This window comes from Cherax quadricarinatus, chromosome 28, assembly GCF_038502225.1.
Source record: "Cherax quadricarinatus isolate ZL_2023a chromosome 28, ASM3850222v1, whole genome shotgun sequence".
Taxonomy (NCBI): Eukaryota; Metazoa; Arthropoda; class Malacostraca; order Decapoda; family Parastacidae; genus Cherax; species Cherax quadricarinatus.
In genome coordinates, this window is record NC_091319.1 from 16,327,036 (window position 1) to 16,348,127 (window position 21,092).

General features: G+C 40.2%; 1 protein-coding gene across 2 annotated transcripts in view; it reads left to right on the forward strand.

The window, feature by feature from the left end:
- Positions 1 to 564: 564 nt before the first annotated feature.
- Positions 565 to 21,092, forward strand: part of baz (par-3 family cell polarity regulator) — a 713,284-nt gene continuing 692,756 nt past the window's right edge. For both annotated transcript variants that reach the window (XM_053782976.2, XM_053782988.2), the window contains exon 1: positions 565 to 1,049. In XM_053782976.2, the coding sequence (XP_053638951.1) occupies positions 930 to 1,049 (120 nt within the window). In that variant the 5' untranslated portion in view covers positions 565 to 929. The remainder of the gene's footprint in view (positions 1,050 to 21,092) is intronic.

Genomic DNA, 21,092 nt, shown 5'->3' on the forward strand with positions numbered 1-21,092 from the left:
GATTTTCCAAGTGTAAATTATGTATCTTTCTCGCCTGCGTTCCAGGGAGTACAGATCAAGGGATTTCAAACGTTCCCAGAAGTTAAGGAAATGGGATGCAGTCAGGTGTGAAGACGGCAAATCTAGTTAACTGGATCAAGAGACTTTATCAGAACCTGGGTATCTCCCTTGAAGGGAGCTTTAATAACACATATTGACCGTATGGGAGAGTAGCCCCTGGCTTGTCTACTTTTCACAAGCTAAGGCTATCTATGTATTAACCCATTCAGTTGCTGCCCAGACCCAACGGGGTTTAAGTGACAGTAAATTAATTTCTTGGATAGACATCTTATTTAATGTGATATCCCACACAATGCCCTTGAGAATATAGACGTGGAAAACTTAGGATTTGCAGACTGATGCCATAAACACAAAACAAGGGTAGAGTTCCTTGTGTGTGTGTGTGTGTGTGTGTGTGTGTGTGTGTGTGTGTGTGTGTGTGTGTGTGTCTCACGTGCCAGTGTTTGTGAGTCAGTTGTGTGGCCGGCCACCAGCTAGCGCTGCTTCCACTATACCTTCAGTTGTCACAGAGATCCGGGAGTGGGTGGTACTGTTGCCGTTTTCTGGCTAAACTATGAAGGAAATTACGTTGATTACAGATTTATACTATTCAGGCATGAAGCTTGCGGTGCAGTGATTATATAAATTTAAGTATATAATAGATAAATTAAATGTTAGTGAACAATAGTGATTGAAAATCTCAAATATCGGCAGGTGGTTGGATAGGTGAACATGTCCCACTGCTAAGCGTAAACATGGCGGATCCAGGTAATTGTTTACCTATAGGGGTGACCAGACCTTCACTGGAGAACCAGGCTGGCCTCTAAGGAGGCCTTGCAAGCTTAAAAGTGGCCCTGGAGGCCCTAAGTGTGAGGAGGAGGACAGGCGAGATGAAAGTGACCGTTTGCTTCGGGTCGGTACGGGTGGTGGTACCTTGCGGCCAGGGAGATCTCCTTGTAAGAGACCTCATATACAAAGCTACGACCCGCTACAAGAAAGCTACAGCAAAGGTAAGGCTCAGGTAGTGTGTATTCGGGGTAGAAGCAAAGCTCCTACCATCCGCCTCGGCGCTCTGTCTTTGTTAGTGGAACATCATGGTGGTGTTCACACTGAAACCACAACCCGTAGCAAAGCGCGGGAACCTACCACTGTAGGTTGCATCATATACGTTGATACCTGGAGGCTTCCCTCACTCTCCAAGAGGGAAGCTGTCCCATACATTACTTTCGTTGACAGTCAAACTTACGTAAGCTGGAGATTTCAACGGAAGGCAGAGGATGCTGGGATCCCTGGTGGCGTAGAGGAATGCGGCAGATGAGGACTGGAAGCTGCGATGACGCGCTCTCCTGATTCAGGGTTAGGGGTAAGTCACAGTAAGAAGTACAGAATGTTTTCGCGTATAAAAATACTTGCTTATGTAGAAAAAAAATATTAAGTCATTGGCCGTTGAACTTTCACTAATATTTTTTTTTATATTTATGCAATTTATCTGCCAAAAAAGTGAACTTGGAATACAAAATTATTTAAAACTTATTATGGCTCGCACTATGAAAAGCCAGTACTATTTTTACGACGCTAGAATATAAACTTACAAAGCCATGTTGTAATACGCAGTGTGCGAAAAGTTGATGCCAGGGTAGTCAGTGATACAGTAATGAAGGCTGACCTCCCACCCGATTCCCTTCACTACAAACACGTTCCGAAAAAAAATTACGATTGTGCCTAGATTCCTCCGTCACTCATGACATGTCCCAAGACCAGCAACATGCTTCTGCATAGTACAAGGAGTAAATAGTGTTTTAACCGGGAGAGAGCGGTTTGAACAATGAATAAGACTAATACATAAAACTGTCCTTGAGTTTGTAAATGTTCTGTATTATATATATAATATATATAATATATACATCGTGCCAAATAGGTAAAAATTGCGATTTTAGCTTAAATAGCAACGCTCTTCTTGCCGAATAAAGCAAGCAAAAATTTGTGCATGCAATAATTTCGCAAAAATCATTCTGAACCTAACGAAAAAACATTATTTCATTATGTTTGTTAATTAACTTACTGTAAACTTAGCTAAAATATATTTATTGGATTAGGCTAAATTAAATTGCGCTTGTTATATTAAGGTTAGATAAGCTTTCTAAGGTTCTTTTTGTATAATATTAATTTTTACATTAATATGAATGAAAAAAATGCCTTTCAACCTATAAGAGAAAATCTTATAAAGGACTTAATTTTAAATGAGTTCTTGGTAAGTGACCAGTTTTACCTATTCGGTACGACACACACACACACATATATTATATATATATATATATATATATATATATATATATATATATATATATATATATATATATATATATATATATATATATATATATATTTGTGTGTGTGTGTGTGTGTGTGTGTGTGTGTGTGTGTGTGTGTGTGTGTGTGTGTGTGTGTGTGTGTGCGTGCGTGCTTGCTCACCTATTTGTGGTTGCAAGGGTCGAGTCCTAGCTCCTGGCCCCGCGCGCACGCGCGCTGAACCCACAAAGATTGTACACGCCGAGGGAATGAGAGGCATTCCAGTTCGATCCGAGAAAGGGGAGGACTGAATTCAATTCCTTGGGTTTTGAGGCTCTCATCAGCATCAAGGAACTTCCCTTGGTGATTATTATTATAATAATGGGGGAGCTAAACCCGTAGGGATTATACAGCGCCTGTGGGAGGTGGAAAGGATTCAGACTTAATTCAGGGAACTAGAGCGCATATCCAATTCCCAATATCAAGAGCCCCTCACCAGCGTCAAGGAACCTCCCTTGAGGGGTCCCTTGGTGATAATCAGTAGTACTGTATATATAAATATTAAATAAGCATCAGCATGTGACCATAACATACCATTTCTAAGGTTCTTATACTCTCGCAGCTCAGTCGGAGGCAAGGCTTCCTTTACCGCATAGTCAACTAGGCTCACGAAATCGTAATGACACGGTTGCAAACAAACCATACCACGGGCGGGATTTGAACCCACGGTCAGAGTCTCAAAACTCCAGACCGTCGCGTTAGCCACTGGACCAGCTAGCCACAATAAGATTCATCCAACTAGGTATATTTCTACACCATAGGAAGGTTAGCATAGGCACCACTGTGACCACAAATGCAAGTTTTTACAGACGAATCTCCAGCTAGCGTGGCCGTGACGAACTCTGGCTCGAGTCCCCTCAAAGCCGTTAACATGTCTCACGAAATCGTAATGACACGATTGCAAACAAACCATACCACGGGCGGGATTTGAACCCGCGGTTAGAGAGTCTCAAAACTCCAGACCGTCGCGTTTTGAGACTGACCGCGGGTTCAAATCCCGCCCGTGGTATGGTTTAGTCAACTAGGCTGTGGCTGGTAAGTATATTTAGGTACAGGTACATATAAATACAATTATCATACATAGTGTAAATTACTTAGAAAAACCCTTAGACCTAAATAGCCTTCGTAAATCTGGCTTATGAGGCACTTTTAAAAACTTTGAAATTTGTTTGGGCAATACTTCTTACAGCAGCTAACAATTCATCAAAATTGAACAAAAATAATGTATGATCCTGCAAATCAGTAAAAGCTTATATCTTTTACAACCCCTTCACATTTTTTATTTATTCATTGGGAAGTGCTAAACTCATAGGGGGGTGGCTATATGGCGACAGGATGACGGGTAAGAGGTGGTTTGATTCGATCCAACAAAGGAAGAGAGGATTCCTCTGAGTCTCTGGTTCAAAACCCATCCGAAAGTAAAGGTATGGTGATGTACGAAACCCATCTTCTGGAATGGAATACATTAGGGTAGCAGCACACTACTGGTGTATCCCGTTTTGATTAAAAAGTGATTACACTGAAACATAAGGCTAATTTCTCAAGTGGATGTGTGTATTCACAACAGGAAAGTGATGGGCTGGTATGTGATTACACGAATGCACTTGTGAATGCATTATTAAAATTAAGCGTTACCTTGGGCATACAAACAAAATATACACATGAAACAAAAGAAAGAAACTCGTACGTAGATGCTATCCTCACCAGTTTTGAGTGTCGAGTGAAGAGGCTTGGCAGTGACAGTAACAAGGTAAACATTTGGCGGATAGTTCAAGCGTTACAAAATTGACCAAAGAAAGTCTTACAACTGATTAAATATTCAGACAATTATTATTATTATAATAATAAAAAAACGCTAAACCATTGTTCAGTCAAAATATTCTTTTCCGGACTTTTCTAGGTAGTTCACATATTAGACAAATTGAAAAAAAAAATGAGTAGTACTTATATCACATCGTTTAATCAGTATTTATTAAAATGTAATGAATGATCTTTTATCTGCAACCTGATCGTTGGTATAATTGAGGAATCGTGTTAAATGTGTTTACATTTTTGTTGTCATTGTTAAGCTTCTTCATCGTACACTCTCATCTGTTAAGAATAATATATATATATATATATATATATATATATATATATATATATATATATATATATATATATAATATATATATATATATTTGTAATTTATTACGTCACTGTCTTAATCAAGCCACCTACGAAATTAAATATTTCCGTACTTATTATAGATAAGTTTATCTAGCTTTATTTCAACATATATATACATGTGGTTAACCATCATTAATCATATCATACATATTGGAAATAGCACGCTTATTATGTACGGTATGATGGCAGGGAAAGGTGGAAATTGAGGAAGGGGGGGGTCGTGGACTGTGAGGAAAAGGTATAAATATTACCACGAGGAAGCGCTAAACACGTAGGGGTCCTACAACGCCTGGGAGATTAGAGGTAATCAGGTTTGAGCCAAGGGGAAGGGTAGCTCCAGTTCCTTTGATCAAGAGCCCTTCACCTGCTTCAAGGCACCGTCTTGAAGGGTATGGTGCAGGGTAGTGTTATTGATCATGCTGGGGTGGTAGTGGTGGTCTCCACTATTGATGACAATGGCCTCCGCTAGTTCTTATTATGGTCTAACATGAACTTCTGTTAAGGAACTTAAGAGCTGGCGAAGAGCTTTGGATCCGAGGGATTGGGACTACCCTCCCATTCATCTGATCAGACCTGATTATCTTTCATTCTCCAGGCGCTGTCTGGCGCTTCCCCATTAATATAATAATGCACTGGCAAGCGGTTTGAAGTGTCTGTATACATCTCCATTGTATTAAACTGAGTTTTTGAAATTGTGTGAATAATTATTTTAATAATAATAATATTATTGGGGATGAAGCGCTAAACCCGTAGGAATCATACAGCAAATGGGGAATAGGAATCGCTCAGGTTCGATCGAAGGAAGGGGGAAGATAAATCCATTCTTTGATGGGGAGCCTCTCTCCCTTGAGGGAAGATCAGGTGACGCAGACAGCTGAAGTGGGCATTTGTTAATTGTAATAATGTCAGTGTTGCGTTTATGGCAGTTGCCAGACGCTAGTTGTTAGACGTCACTTGCTTGACGCTAGTTGTTAGTCGTCAGATGCCACATGTCATTTGTCAGGCATCAGTTGCCAGACGCTAGTCGTCAGTTGGCAGATGTCATTTGTCAGGCATCAGTTGCCAGACGTCAGTTGCAAGCTGTCAGTTGTCAGATATTAGATGCCATGTCAGTTGCCAGACGTTAACTGCGAGATGTCAGCTGATAAACAACTACTGGCAGAATGAAAAGAATTATTGAGACAACGTTTAGCTTAGATTCCAAACTTTTATTCAAGTGCGTGTTTTTGTTAGATATTTTCAGCACCTTATTTATAACCACTTCATATGGTGCCTGAATACCTTCCACATCCCCCCACAGGCGCTGCATAATCGTACAGGTTTAGCGCTCCCCCTTTATAATAATAATTATTCATATGGTTTAATGTTCCACGGGTAGATCAATCATATTCCTCCGTATACTACAGAACATATTAAACCCTGGCATGCGCTGTATAATCTTACTGGTTTAGCGCTCCCCATTATAATAATAATAATTAAACCCTGGTTTAATTTTTACAATAGCCTGCTTAAATTTTGTAAACAACGCTTCACTTTTAACCTTTATGTTTGAGTTTACACCTGTTTATAATTCTGGGAATCCTTGACCTCGCCACTCAGTCTCTAACCAGCCCTCGTAAATTGGGAAGGAAATATTAAAAAAAAAATAATAAGAGCTATGAGGAAACAAAAAAATAAAGATAGTTGTGTACTGAATATAACTAGAAGCTTGTATGATTTACCATCCATCTTGTGTATTCAAGAGACAAGCCAAGAATTATGCCAGATTGCAAAACACTGAACAGGTTTTCACACCCGTGTGAGAGGAAGGTTAATACCTTCCTGAATTGTTACTGCCTGCCAACCTACTACCTTCGTTATTTTCTCCTACGCTTAAGCAAACAGTGGGATTTTCCAGGCAGAATAATGTTCGTGCTTCTCACAAAATCTTCTGTTCCTAAACTAGGGTACACCTTTCGGAACTGGTAGTTGGTATGTTGTATGTATAAATACATACTTTCATTATTCTCCTTGTTCTGATTTTTAGTACTAAATTACCTGCTTTAAACTGGTTCTTATTTTTCACCACAGCATTTTTTTTTATCTTAATTTGTCATGAAATGCAACAAACACTTTAACATTTTCCGTGTGAAGGACTTGGTAGTGATAATATCAGAGGATCACAACAGTGTCATCATATCTGCGAGGAAAATGAGATGTATAATGAGAACCTTCAAAGCAAGTGATGTCATGCCAGTGATGATCCTCTTTATGTCATTTGTTCTCCAGGTATATCCCAAGTTCTTCATTCCTTGCTAACTACCTATTAAACTGAGCTTCATCTGGGTTCACATGGAGGCATTTACGAATCTTAGCTCGGCAGCACTATTTTTTCCTTTGCCTCTTCCAGCTCCACCTTTAACCCAGGAAAAAGTTGTTTTAGGTTCGCCGAAGACTTCATTGTTAATCCTCTAAGCATTCATTAACCACGTGTTCACAGGGAAGACGTCATGAGAGAACTGGAGAACTTGTTCATCGTGTTTTAAATCACCACCTTTGTTCTTATCAGTAAATATCACATGAATTATTTTACTCGTTTTTTAACGTTTTTCTGTCTTCTAGAATTCCACATACCCTTCATATTTCATATATACCCCATACAAAGAAATATAGGAACCAGCAGGACTAGAATCCAAGTTGGTAGCTGTATACGAGTGTGGCTTAGCTCCCAACCCGACGCCTTAAACCACTCACCTACAGATGCCCATAACGTTCGGTAACCTGCTGGCTGCTGTATTTCTTTGTACATACTTTCACTTGTTTCTGCGAGATGCATTCAGTATAATATCGCTAGTAAGGTCAGAACATGCAGGAGAATGAAATAGCTGGTTACCATTCTTGAGGCTCACTGGTGTGCCCGGCGTTAGGAACACGGCTTGCAATTATGCAGGCTACGTAACGTTATTGGGCATTTGTAGTTAAGTGGTTTAAGGAATCAGCTAAGCAACGACACTTGTGGACAGCTGCCAACGTGGTTTCGAATCCTGCAGGCTACGATATTTCTTCGTATATATATATATATATATATATATATATATATATATATATATATATATATATATATATATATATGTCGTGCCGAATAGGCAGAACTTGCGATCTTGGCTTAAATAGCAACGCTCATCTTGCCATATAGGACAAGCGAAAATTTGTGTATGCAATAATTTCGCCAAAATCATTGTTAACCTAACGAAAAAAATATATTTCAATGTGTTTGTCTAGTATTAAATTATTGTAAACAAATCTAAAATATGTTTAGTTGGGTTAGGCTAAAATAAATTGTTCTTGTTATAATAAGGTTAGGTAAGTTTTCTAAGTTTCTTTTGGTGCAAAATTACAGATTTTTGCATTAACATTAATGAAAAAAGTATATTTTTAAACGTATAAGAGAAATTTCAGAAAGGACTTAATTTTAAATGACTTATTGCTAATTGACCAGTTTTACATATTCGGCACGACATATATATATATATATATATATATATATATATAATTATATATATATATATATATATATATATATATATATATATATATATATATATATATTATTGTGCCCACGAACGAGTGGTCTTGATCAGTAACAACACTGCGACTAGCCAAGAAATCGAACCCATGCTGCTTTGGCCTACCTCATGGGCGAAAACTCATGACGCCTTAATCCACTGGACCATACAATCCAGTGGTCCAGTTTACACACACACACACACACACACACACACACACACACACACACACACACACACACACACACACACACACACACACACACACACACACACACACACACACCAGGGCCCGAACTTAGTGTGAACGTGTATGCTTTCGTACGTTGGTGAGTGTATGTATCATGATTGTGTTCAGGGTTGCGTGCACGTGTATGTCCGCATACCTTTGTCAACCGCACTCTAGCCTGCTGGGGCTAGACCAGTGCGCGTGTGTGTGCGGGCGTTTACAAACGTAAGTTTCCGCGTAGATTGCTCTGTGGATCATTCCCTTCCCCCATCCATCCGCTGCCCGAACTTACTTGCGCAGTTTATCGAAAATTATGTACCATATCCCCCGAAAAAAAAAAGTTTCCTGGAAGCAATCGTAGACAGCAAATTGAGGCATGAACCATTCTGGACCGTGGTGGGTAGTGTTGACAATGGTGTGTGCTTCAACGACCTTGGTACACCTCCACAAATAGCTTCTGGTTGCTTGCCTCTAGGGGAGTGTCTTGATGTCGGTGACGGGCTCTTAATCCCCCCCCCCCCCAAAAAAAAAAAAAAAAATTGGATGTATCCTCCAATTAGGTTAACCTAATTGTTTTTCATTCTTCACGTGTTGTAAAATCCCTTATGGGTTTAGCGCTTCCCCATTATTTTATTTCTGGTTACATCACATCCACAGTGCTCCGGTTATGGCTTTTTTATGTGCAGTGTGGGAATGGTGAGAGAGTGAAGATTTGCTATCGTGGTATTACTTGTATTTGATAGTACTAGATAACGGTGAGTGTTGGAAAAGGTTGGGAAAGTGTTGGAGGGAGAGGGAATGAGGGAGGTGCTTGGAGGTATGTGGGGTGCGGGAGCACCCCACATAGTGAGAGTAACATGACCACTGGACTACAAGATAGTAAGCATTCCTACACAAACATGAGACTATATGTATCCCTGAAGGTTCAGATTGTATGGTGATCTCAGTTATACGGGCTCTGCATGATCCAAACGTGTATAGTGCTATCTCGTGAATAATAATAATTATATGAAATATAAAGTGAGTAAAAAGAGACAAGGCTATCTTAGATTTTTCTTAAATTCAACCTGTCAGTCACAGGTCAAAACCCTGCAAAAAATGTCTTATAATTTTTTTACACAACACAACTACTGGAAGTAATAGGCTCTTGCTGATAGGTTTCCTGTATATATCTCTGTATCAAAGTTTAAACTAAGGAGAGCGTTTACGGGCCGCTAGCATCAACAGCTTGGTTGACCAGGCAAGCACCAGACAAGCCTGGCCCATAGCCAGGCTGCGGGATTAGGAAGACTCGAAATTCATCAAAGGTTTAAGAACATAAGAACATAAGAAAGGAGGAACACTGCAGAAGGCCTGTTGGCCCATACTAGGCAGGTCCTTTACAATTCATCCCACTAACAAAACATTTGCCCATCCCAATTTTCAATGCCACCCAAGTAACAAGCTCCGATGTGCAAGTCCCACTCAAATCCAACCCCTCCCACTCATGTACTTATCCAACCTAAATTTGAAACTACCCAAAGTCCTAGCCTCAATAACCCAACTAGGTAGACTGTTCCACTCATCAACTACCCTATTTCCAAACCAATACTTTCCTATGTCCTTTCTAAATCTAAACTTATCTAATTTAAATCCATTACTGCGGGTTCTCTCTTGGAGAGATATCCTCAAGACCTTGTTAATATCACCCCTATTAATACCTATCTTCCACTTATACACTTCGATCAGGTCTCCCCTCATTCTTCGTCTAACAAGTGAATGTAACTTAAGAGTCTTCAATCTTTCTTCATAAGGAAGATTTCTAATGCTATGTATTAATTTAGTCATCCTACGCTGAATGTTTTCTAACGAATTTATGTCCATTCTGTAATATGGAGACCAGAATTGAGCTGCATAATCTAGGTGAGGCCTTACTAATGATGTATAAAGCTGCAGTATGACCTCTGGACTTCTGTTGCTTACACTTCTTGATATAAATCCCAGTAATCTATTTGCCTTATTACGTACGCTTAGGCATTGCTGTCTTGGTTTAAGGTTGCTGCTTACCATAACCCCCAAGTCCTTTTCGCAATCTGTATGGCCAAGTTCTACATTATTTAACTTATAAGTGCTAGGGTTATAGACACTCCCGAGCTTCAGAACCTTGCATTTATCCACATTGAACTGCATCTGCCACTTTTCTGACCAAGAGTAGAGTTTGTCTAAATCCTCCTGAAGTTCCCTAACATCTACGTTTGAATCAATTATCCTACCTATCTTCGTGTCATCGGCGAATTTGCTCATATCACTAGCAATTCCTTCATCAAGATCATTGATATATATTATAAACAACAACGGGCCCAAGACTGATCCCTGTGGAACGCCACTTGTTACTGATCCCCACTCGGATTTAACCCCATTTATGGACACTCTCTGCTTCCTGTCTGTGAGCCATGACTCGATCCACGAGAGCACCCTCCCCCCAATGCCATGAGCTGCTACTTTCCTCAACAGTCTTTGGTGCGGAACTCTATCAAATGCCTTACTAAAATCCAAGTAAACAACATCAAATTCTTTATCGTGGTCAACAGCCTCAAAAGCTTTACTGAAGAAAGTTAATAAATTAGTTAGACAAGACCGGCCTCTTGTGAATCCATGCTGAGTATCATTAATCAAGCTATGCTTATCGAGATGGCTTCTTATAATCTCAGCTATAATTGACTCTAGCAACTTGCCTACAATTGAGGTCAGGCTTATTGGGCGGTAATTTGACGGTAACGACTTGTCCCCTGTTTTAAAAATAGGAATTACATTAGCCATCTTCCACATATCAGACACTACACCTGTTTGAAGAGATAAATTAAAAATATTAGTTAATGGTTCACAGACTTCCATTTTGCATTCCTTAAGAACCCTTGAAAAAACCTCATCAGGACCCGGTGACTTATTTTGCTTCAGTCGGTCTATCTGCTTCACAACCATTTCACTAGTGACTGTGATGTTACATAATTTATCTTCTTCTGATCCACTATAAAAATTAATTACCGGAATATTATTAGTGTCTTCCTGTGTAAAAACCGAGAGAAAATAATTATTTAAAATCGAGCACATTTCATTCTCTTTGTCAGTAAGATGCCCATAGTTATTTTTAAGGGGACCTATCTTATCTCTGACTTTTGTTCTATATACCTGGAAAAAACTTTTTGGATTAGTTTTAGAATCCCTAGCAACTTTAATTTCATAGTCCCTTTTAGCTTTTCTTATCCCCTTTTTAATGTCCCTCTTAATGTCAATATACTGATTCATAAGATGACCCTCGCCTCTTTTGATACGCCTATAAATTCCTTTCTTATGCCCTAGTAGATATTTCAGCCTATTATTCATCCATTTAGGGTCATTTCTATTTGATCTAATTTCCTTATAAGGGATAAACGTTCTTTGAGCAGCATGTATTGTGTTCAGAAAACTGTCATATTGATAGCTCTCTTCGTTACCCCAGTCAACAGATGATAAGTGTTCTCTAAGCCCATCGTAATCTGCTAAGCGAAAATCTGGGACTGTTACTGAGTTATCCCTACTATCATACTTCCATTCAATTCTAAATGTAATTGATTTGTGGTCGCTAGCACCCAGTTCCTCTGAAACTTCTAAATTATTAACAAGGGATTCATTGTTTGCCAGAACTAAGTCAAGCAGGTTATTTCCCCTTGTAGGTTCTGTCACAAACTGCTTCAAAAAACAATCCTGAACTACTTCTAAGAAATCGTATGATTCTAAATTCCCAGTCAAGAAATTCCAATCAATATGACTAAAGTTAAAGTCTCCTAGAATTACTACATTATCGTGCCTTGTGGCCCTAACAATTTCCTCCCATAGTAGTCTCCCTTGGTCCCTATCTAAATTTGGGGGACGGTATATCACACCTAAAATTAATTTTTCATGCCCCTCTGAAAATTCTATCCAAACAGACTCTGTATGTGTTACTTCAGACTTAATACCCGTTTTTATGCAACAGTTCAAGCGATCTCGGACATACAATGCCACCCCACCCCCCTTCCCGATACTTCTATCTACTTGGAACAATTTAAAACCCTGAATGTGACATTCTGCAGGCATGTCCCGACTTTTTGAATTAAACCACGTCTCAGTAATGGCAAATACATCTATGTTACCTGCACTAGCAACTAGTCTCAACTCGTCCATCTTATTCCTAGCACTGCGACTATTTGTGTAATAAACTTTTAATGACCCTCCTCTCTCTTTACCCTTCCTGCTTTTTTCTATTATTCCACTAAACCTATTACTGTCCTTGTCAATTAGTGCCACTGGCTTTCCAATATCCACCTCATTTTGCCTATTACTAGTTCTCCTAGTACTCATATTACTACCCTGCGACTTCACAGTTTTCCTGCAAAAACCCATACCTCTAACTAATCCTAGTTTAAAGTCCTAACAACCCCCTCAACTGAGTTAGCAAGAAAACCCACACCTGCCCTGGATAAGTGAACCCCATCCCTGGCATACATGTCATTTCGGCCATAGAAGTTGTCCCAGTTGTCAATGAATGGTACTGCATTATCCTTACAGTGTTTATCCAGCCAACAATTAATACCAATTGCTCTGGACAACCATTCATTACCAACACCTCTTCTTGGCAAAATGCCACATATAACAGGGCGCCCCCCCTTCTTCCTAATCATGTCTATAGCTGTCCTGAACTTTCTAACTAAATCCTCACTTCTACGCTTGCCAACATCATTGCCTCCAGCACTGAGGCAAATAATAGGATTGATCCCATTACCGTTCATGATGTTGTCAAGCCGGCTAACAATGTCCTCCATCCCAGCCCCAGGAAAACATACCCTTTGTCTCCTACTCCTGTCCTTCAAGCAGAATGCCCTATCCATGTATCTAACCTGGCTATCCCCAACAACAACAATATTCTTACCTTCCTTGTTGTCGTTCGTCGTGACGATCCCAGTAGTAGACTCACATTCGTCGGGTAGCACCGAGAATGCGTTGGAGGTTTCCACGGGAGTTTCCACAGCAGTCTCTTTCTTCTTCATCGTTTCTGGCTTTCCATTCGTCTTCTTGATCGTCAACTTCGTCGTCCCCTGCTGTCCAGCCACTGACCACGATCCCTTCTTGACCTGAGGACTCGAAACAGGAGGACTACTACGAATCCTCTTGTTTTCCTCGGTCAATCGCCGTATCTCCATCTTCGCTGCCTTCAATTCTTCCTTAAGTTGCAGGTAAAGTTGCTCGATGGAGGGCATCTTGGTTCAGTCCACGGGAGCAAACAAGACACTTCTTCACAGGTCAGCACTCAAGAGCACACAAACAGGTCTTCACAGAGCTAAGTACACGTCACCACTGAGCTAAGTACACGTCACCACTGAGCTAAGTACACGTCACCGTCATTATAGAATTCCAGTGCTGTATAGCCCTTGTGGCTTAGCGCTTCTTTTTGATTATAATAATAGAATTCCAGCAGATCTTACATACGTGTGTAATATTTTACAGATCTGTGGTACAACGTCCTCATATTCACAAATAAGGTAACTTCATACGACTTTACGATTCGTGTTTGTGTTTGTAAAGGTTAGTGGGTGAGAAAATGTGATTACATGCTACGTTTAGCGTGGAGCTTGATCAGTGTGGTTGTGAAGGTCGTGCGGGGGTGACGTCAACACACAGGCACTCCAGGTAGCTGGATAATTGTATCATGCTTCAACAGCTTTGCTACCAACAGTTTTATTGATCACTCGGCCACACAAAGCTTCTTTGCTAGCGATGATAACGCGTGTTCGAGTAGCATTATTTCCTGTATAAAATTTAGAGTGCGTGGTAATGGCTTTGATTCATCATACAGTGGGATACTGTGGTATGACATTCTCAGAGGAACTCTTCTCAGTGTGTGTGTAAATAATATATATATATATATATATATATATATATATATATATATATATATATATATATATATATATATATATGTGTGTGTGTGTGTGTGTGTGTGTGTGTGTGTGTGTGTGTGTGTCAAGAAATATTGCAGCCAGCAGGATTCAAACTCAGGCTGGTAGTCGTCCAGGAGCGTGGCTTAACTCACAACCTGACGCCTTAATTAAACCACTCAGCTACAGATGCCTTAAAACGTTAGTTAGCTTGCTTGACTGCAAGCCATGTTTGTTCCTGACGCGGACATACCAGTGACCCTCAGTCATTGTCTCCATCTATTTCATTCTCCTGTATGTTCTGGCCTCACGAGCGATACTGTACTAGATGCACCTTGCAGAAACAAATGATAGTACATAAAAAGAAATATCACAGCTAAGCGAGATTCGAACCTACGTTGGTAGCCGTCCATGAGTGTGATGGGAGTATTTAAGTACTCCCATCACAAACTCATGAGGATGTGATCGAAGGCACTAAGTGATTATCATATCGTGTCTTTCTAATGACACTGTTCAGTGAGCCAATAATTATACTAAAGATTGACAGTGCAAACGAATGTAACCTGAAACTCCACCAACATCTCGAAAATTTCTGGCAACCGTAACCCTGCGGATTTAGAAAAAGCCATTGATGGTATGCTGATATCAATAAGGATAATCTTTTAAGTCATTTGTTCCCATTAGATTGTAATATTGCTCCATACTAAGAAGCAGGTGAAACCACAGAACTTTAGCTCTTACATTATTGGGAATGCCCGAAGTCCCTTGAACTCTGTTTTCTGGAACACAGACGATACAGTGCTTCATTATTTACATCTGGAAAATTTTCGAGGGACTGCCTCCAAGTATACACCGAAATTACTACCTACATGTACAGGATGCTCGACAGACGGTCCGGAATGCCACCATTGAAATCAGGGATGCAATGACTGCACCAAGAGATAACTCGGTAAGTGTAAAGGGACCAAGACTTCAACACTCCCTTCAGAGCCTCTGCTGTCTTCAAGTCAGTGTCTGATCACTTTGGCTGCGATGCCTCAGCTGTTATCTCGAATAACTGTTTTCGGCTGCCTTTACTGATTTCTAGCCTCCAGATCCCGATCATACTTACGCTTGACAGTCTTTGTTGAATTATTTTGATTTCAACATACATATTTGTTTGTAGGGAAAGTCCTGGGCTTTTGTTATAAAAATGTACAAACAAGAAGTAACACTTAAAATGCGAGTTATTTTAACATGGAGTAATAGTTTATATTTGTGTTATGCGTACAGTTCGTGCTAGCCGTTCGCATTTTCGTTACATGGTTTACCTTGGATGTTCTTATATATGTGTTGTGTTCTTAATTTTTTAATGCCAAGAGCGCTGGATGATCCACCAGGTCAGAGTGCACTTCAGATTTCAAAATTCCCTGCCTTCTTACTTCTGTTGCCTGGATTTCCAGTGTTCACAGTTAAATACTACAGGCAGCAGTCCAGAGGTGCTTGTTGCAGTTTGTACGACCTTGACGGAGAGGAGAGGGAGCCTTGCATCATCTGCATTATAAGTAATCCCACTGTGTTTGCAATTATCTTAATCTCTAAATGTTACTTGCTAGCTCCATAACTTTGGGTAACATGTTTGTGGGTCAGCATCTTAAATGTAATACATGGACTCGAGTATCAGTGTTCTTGCATATAATATAAAGCCTGTTGTGTAACTTTTCTGAATTGAAATATCAATACCGTGGCTGGAACAAATCGCAACACCTGGAGTTTACCTGGAGTCGCTTTTGGAAGACACTACCCCCGCAGGGGGGTCACAGACCAGGCCAGGTTGCTGGCCTAATCAATCAAGCTGTTAGCTCCTGCTTCCCGCAATCCAACGTATGCACCAAAACTCAGCTGATCAAGAGCTGTTTTGAGGAATCTGTCGAGTTTCCTCTTGAAGACAGCTAAGGGGTTATTGGTAATCCCCCCCTTATGCATGAAGAAAGGGTCTTGAAGAGTCGTGGTCCCTTAACACTTACTGAGTTTTCTCTCATCGCTTCCCTTCTTTTCATTGGAAGTATCTTGCACCGTCTGCCAAGCCTGTTGTATTTATAAGTAGTAATTTGGGTGTGCAGGCTTGGTACCAATCCCTCCAGTATCTTATAGGTATAGGTAATGATGTATCTTTCTCACTTACGTTCTAAGGAGTACAGTTCTAGAGTTTCAAGTATTCCAAATAATTTAGGTACTTAACTGAGTTTGTACGAGCTGTGAAGGCTTTAGTACACTTTTCAGCTCAGTAATTTCGCCTGCCTTGTAGGGGATCGTTAGTACTCAGAAATATTCCAGCCTAAGAGAACCAGTGATCTCGAGTGTCATCACTGGCTTGGTATCTTATTTTGAAGGTTCCAGTCATCCAACCTATTAATTTTCTTGCAGTTGCGAAAATAACATTGTTTTACTCCTTGAATGCAAGACCTGACTTTATCACTTCCAGGTCTTTCACATTTAACTTACTTTCTACTGAGTGGTTCGAACCTGTCTTGTACTTCGATATTGTTTTGTTTCATCTATTCTTCCATGGCACAATAACTGAAATTTGTCCTCATTGAACATTATATTATTGTTAGTAGCCCACTTTGAGACTTGATTCACATAATTTCTGCAGTGGAAATGAAAACTGGACGAGATTTTGATCAGATATGATTATGGTTCAGAACGTACGAAAACATCGTGAAATTCAAAATAAAACTGTGGCTTGTACCTTGTAAAGTTTTGTAATATTTGATAGTATTTGTTTTAACGACTTATAGTTTGTGCGAGTAGATTCTCAGACCAAGCTTCCTGATCAATCAGACTATTCGTTCTTGTAGCACTCAGTCCGACGTACACACCATAGCCCGGCTGACCAGAGATTGACTCGAGGAACTTGTCGAAGTCCCTCTTAAATGCAGTGAATGTGTGTGTTTCATAAGAATGCAAATATATAATGCATCATTACATAAATCCCGGAATGAACTTTTGTTCCCATCGCGTTGTAAATGTTAAAATTTTAAGTTTGTTATAATGATCACTTATACTTGAGAAAAATGGTGTTTGATGGTGTGCTGGTTGTTGGGTAACCGTCGAGCTGTTGTTCACAGAGGGTGGTTTGAGGTTGTTGGTGTGACCCGTAAATAATGTAGTGTGAACAAGCAGGACAAAGCCATACAACGCATGCGCATCGCCAAACTTATGCGATTATTCATTTTCCCGTAATTAGTTCATGTAGAACTTTTCCCTGCATGCTTGCATAACTACATTGTATGTTTGATATGGATCAGTGTGCACCTAAGTATATATCTCAGTAAGGAAGCAAGAGTCATGGCTTCTGAGAGATATTCCAGTCTTTACCTTACTGTGAGCTCTTCCCTTGTAAGATTAAATTTTCAACACCTTTACATTTTCCCGTTCGCTAGACTCTGACCCCTAAGGGATTATTACATCCCCATGAATATAATAATAATAGTAATAATAATAATAATATTATTATTATTATTATTATTATTATTATTATTATTATTATGCAGTAACAGTCAAGGACCCATATTGGAAATAAGTCGTTTTGACTTTTTTTTAAGTTATCCTAGGTAATTCACTGTACACATATATTATTATGTAAGACAGCTGTAATAATCCAAGACTGTGTAATTGTGCTTTAAGAAACTTAACGTGAAAGCGTGCTCATAGTTTGGATGGTATTCAGCAGGTGTTGGCTGTGGGGGCTCGCCTTGAACCCCGTTCCCACCCTCCCGCTCCCTCGGGCCACCTCCCCAACTAGGGTGTTTTGGAATTTAGCTCGCGAAAGCCTGCACATGTGGGTATTTACTGCGACACACGGGAAACACTTGACTGGTGAAAACATTAAAATCGCAAGGCGGCAAGGCGCGCGCACCAAAATTGGCTTACGCAGTTGTTCACCTTACAAACACGATAACATGGAGTCCATAAACTATACCACGGGCGGGGATAGAACCCGCGATCAGAGAGTCTCAAAACTCCAGACCGTGGCTAACGCGACGGACTGGAGTTTTGAGACTCTGATCGCGGGTTCTATCCCCACCCGTGGTATGGTTTGTTTGCAATCGTGTCATTACGATTTCGTGAGTCATGGAGTCCATAAATATATGAGTGATTGAAACCCCCTCTGTAAGATTGTAACTTAAAAAGGAATACTGTTAAGTATTTCTTCACAAATAGTGGTACATGACAAATAAAATCAGCGAAGATGTTGCCAAGTCATAAAATTAAAAAAAAAAAAAAAAGCTTACATGATGGATACGATAAGAAGCTCTAGACACCTAGAGCATGATCTCTAGGTTTGTAAATAGAGACTGAATAATTATTAATAGGTAATTACACAAATGTATCGAAACTGAGGGTAATGTAATATGAAGACAGTAAGTAATCCATAACGTCCTATACTAGCTAGCCAGTAAATAGTATGTTTAGATGATCTACCAGGAACTATCATAAATCGGTGCATACATATACTTTAAGTATATATATAACAAAATAAAATGATGAGGTTAAGACACCGAGAATAGATACAAACAGGTAATCGCACATAAACACACACTTGTTTTTACTAGACAAGGCCCCCCAGCAAGGGCAAAGTTGCCCAGTCATAGTGCAGGGGCCGGAGAGAGAATCTGACTAGCCAACCCACTCATGGGCCCTTGACTCGCTATTGTTACCTATCAAACTATTCTAGTTATTCAGTCTTAGGGCAAACACTAAAGGTAGTTGGACTCTTGGAGTGTGAGAGGCGAGTCTGATTTACTTTAAATATGATCCAAGCTAAACTCAAAACATGAAATACGCTTAGGAAAAATGAAGCAGCTTTCTTGGGCATCGACACTTCAACTGGATTGGTTTCAATGTGTATGAGAAAAAGAAGAGGAGTATACTTAAGGTGTGCTCCGGACCCCTGCTGCTTCTCTAGCACTTGGTGGGCGTCGCTGCCTGAGGATTACGAAGGCGGGGTTACTATGTGATGTTACCAGGTGGTGGGTTCTCCTCTTAAGCTCCTTCTTTGGTGCCATCCGACACACACCACATCGTACACTCAACAAACTCTCAGATAGGTTGTACATTGTATGGTGATACCCACAAGCTATGGGTAAGGAAACTTATATACAGTTCAGAACATTTATTTAACGACTGATGAAGCCACTAATAGCGAAACGTTTCCTGTAACAACTTCAGTCAGTATTACCAAGGCTGGCTCCTCCTCAGGAAAATTAATGAATAAAAAAATTAATAATTCACAAAGATAAACACTTTATTATTTAGTAATGCAAAGATAAAACAGTGAAACATGAAGGTGTATCCTATTTGAAAGAAAAATGAAAAAAAATGACATTTGAATTCAACGCTAATATGTAGTTATACTGGGGTGTCTGGTTGAGGTTGACACCGTCTTGTAGAAATTGTAGCCGTTACTGATGATGTGGAGGGGGGGGGGTCACAGGTGTTGGTGACAACCCAACGGCTAGTTCTTCACAGAGTCTATAGCCTTGAATAGTCAGTCCAGATGACAGGAACGCAGGTTCTTTACTACTACAAAGATGAGGGGTTGTTGTCTGCTGTCGCCTACAGTTAATCAGGTAGGTAGATCAAAAAGTGACGTCTCCAGACTTTTGCAAAAGTCCTTCTCCTTCAACATTTCTCGTTGGTTGGCAGGTGACCCGATCTGTCATTCCAAACTGGAAAGAGAGACAGGTTACCCACTGCTTAAGAAATCACTCTCCATGATAAGTACAATACCTAAAAGACGTGGTGATTATCAAAACATCTAACATGGAGATCAAGGCTGAAAGGACTAAGTTTATTATTGGTCAAAAGTGAAGCTTTCAACCAATAAGTCCACTAGAATAGGAGCGGAGGCTTTTACTTACAGTTGTGCTGGGAGCTGTGAGTCAAGTGATTACTGTTTGGCCGGAGCCCCACACGTCTCCTTTCGGGCTGGGGAGAAAGGGGGGGGGGGATAGCAGGAGCTAGACTGAAGCAGCCGGCAATCAAACTATCGTCACCATATACTCGCTTGCTACTCCTATCTGTTGAACTTTTCCCTCACACTAGCCTCATGCAGATCCTAGTATCATCCGCAAAGGATGATACGGTGCTGTGATGTATATCTCTGTCTATGTCTGATATGAGGATGAGGAATAAGATGGGGGCGAGTACTGTGCCTTGTGGAACAGAGCTCTTCACTATGGCAGCCTCCGATTTAATTAACTCTGTTGACCACTACTCTTTGTGTTCGATTTGTTAAGAAGTTGAAGATCCATCTCCCCACTTTCCCAGTTATTCCTTTAGCACGTATTTTATGGGCTATTACGCCATGATCACATTTGTCAAATGCTTTTGCAAAGTCAAGGTAAGTATAATGTTATAGAGAATGGGTAGTGAAGGACATGAGGAAGGGTGTTGGATACTGTTGATTGTTTCCTCTCCCACCCCTCAAGGAAGGCTCCTTGACACTGGTGAGGGGCTCTTGATCTAGGGAATTGGATCTGTGCTCCAGTTGGATCTGTGCTCCAGTTCCCTGAATTAAGCCTGAATGCCTTCCATCCCCCCATAGGCGCTGTATAATCCTACGGGTTTAGTGCTTCCCCCTTGATTATAATAATAATAATAATGTTTCCTCTCCCAGGGGCAATAAAACAAGCCATTTGGCGTTGACATGAATTAATTAATCTGGAATACGCAGTCAAGTGTTTTATAATTCGCGACCACATTTTGCACTGCTCAGAGAATTAAGAAACATAGAAAGTCAGGCCCGATATTTATCGAAATATTTTTTTAAAGGAAATATTT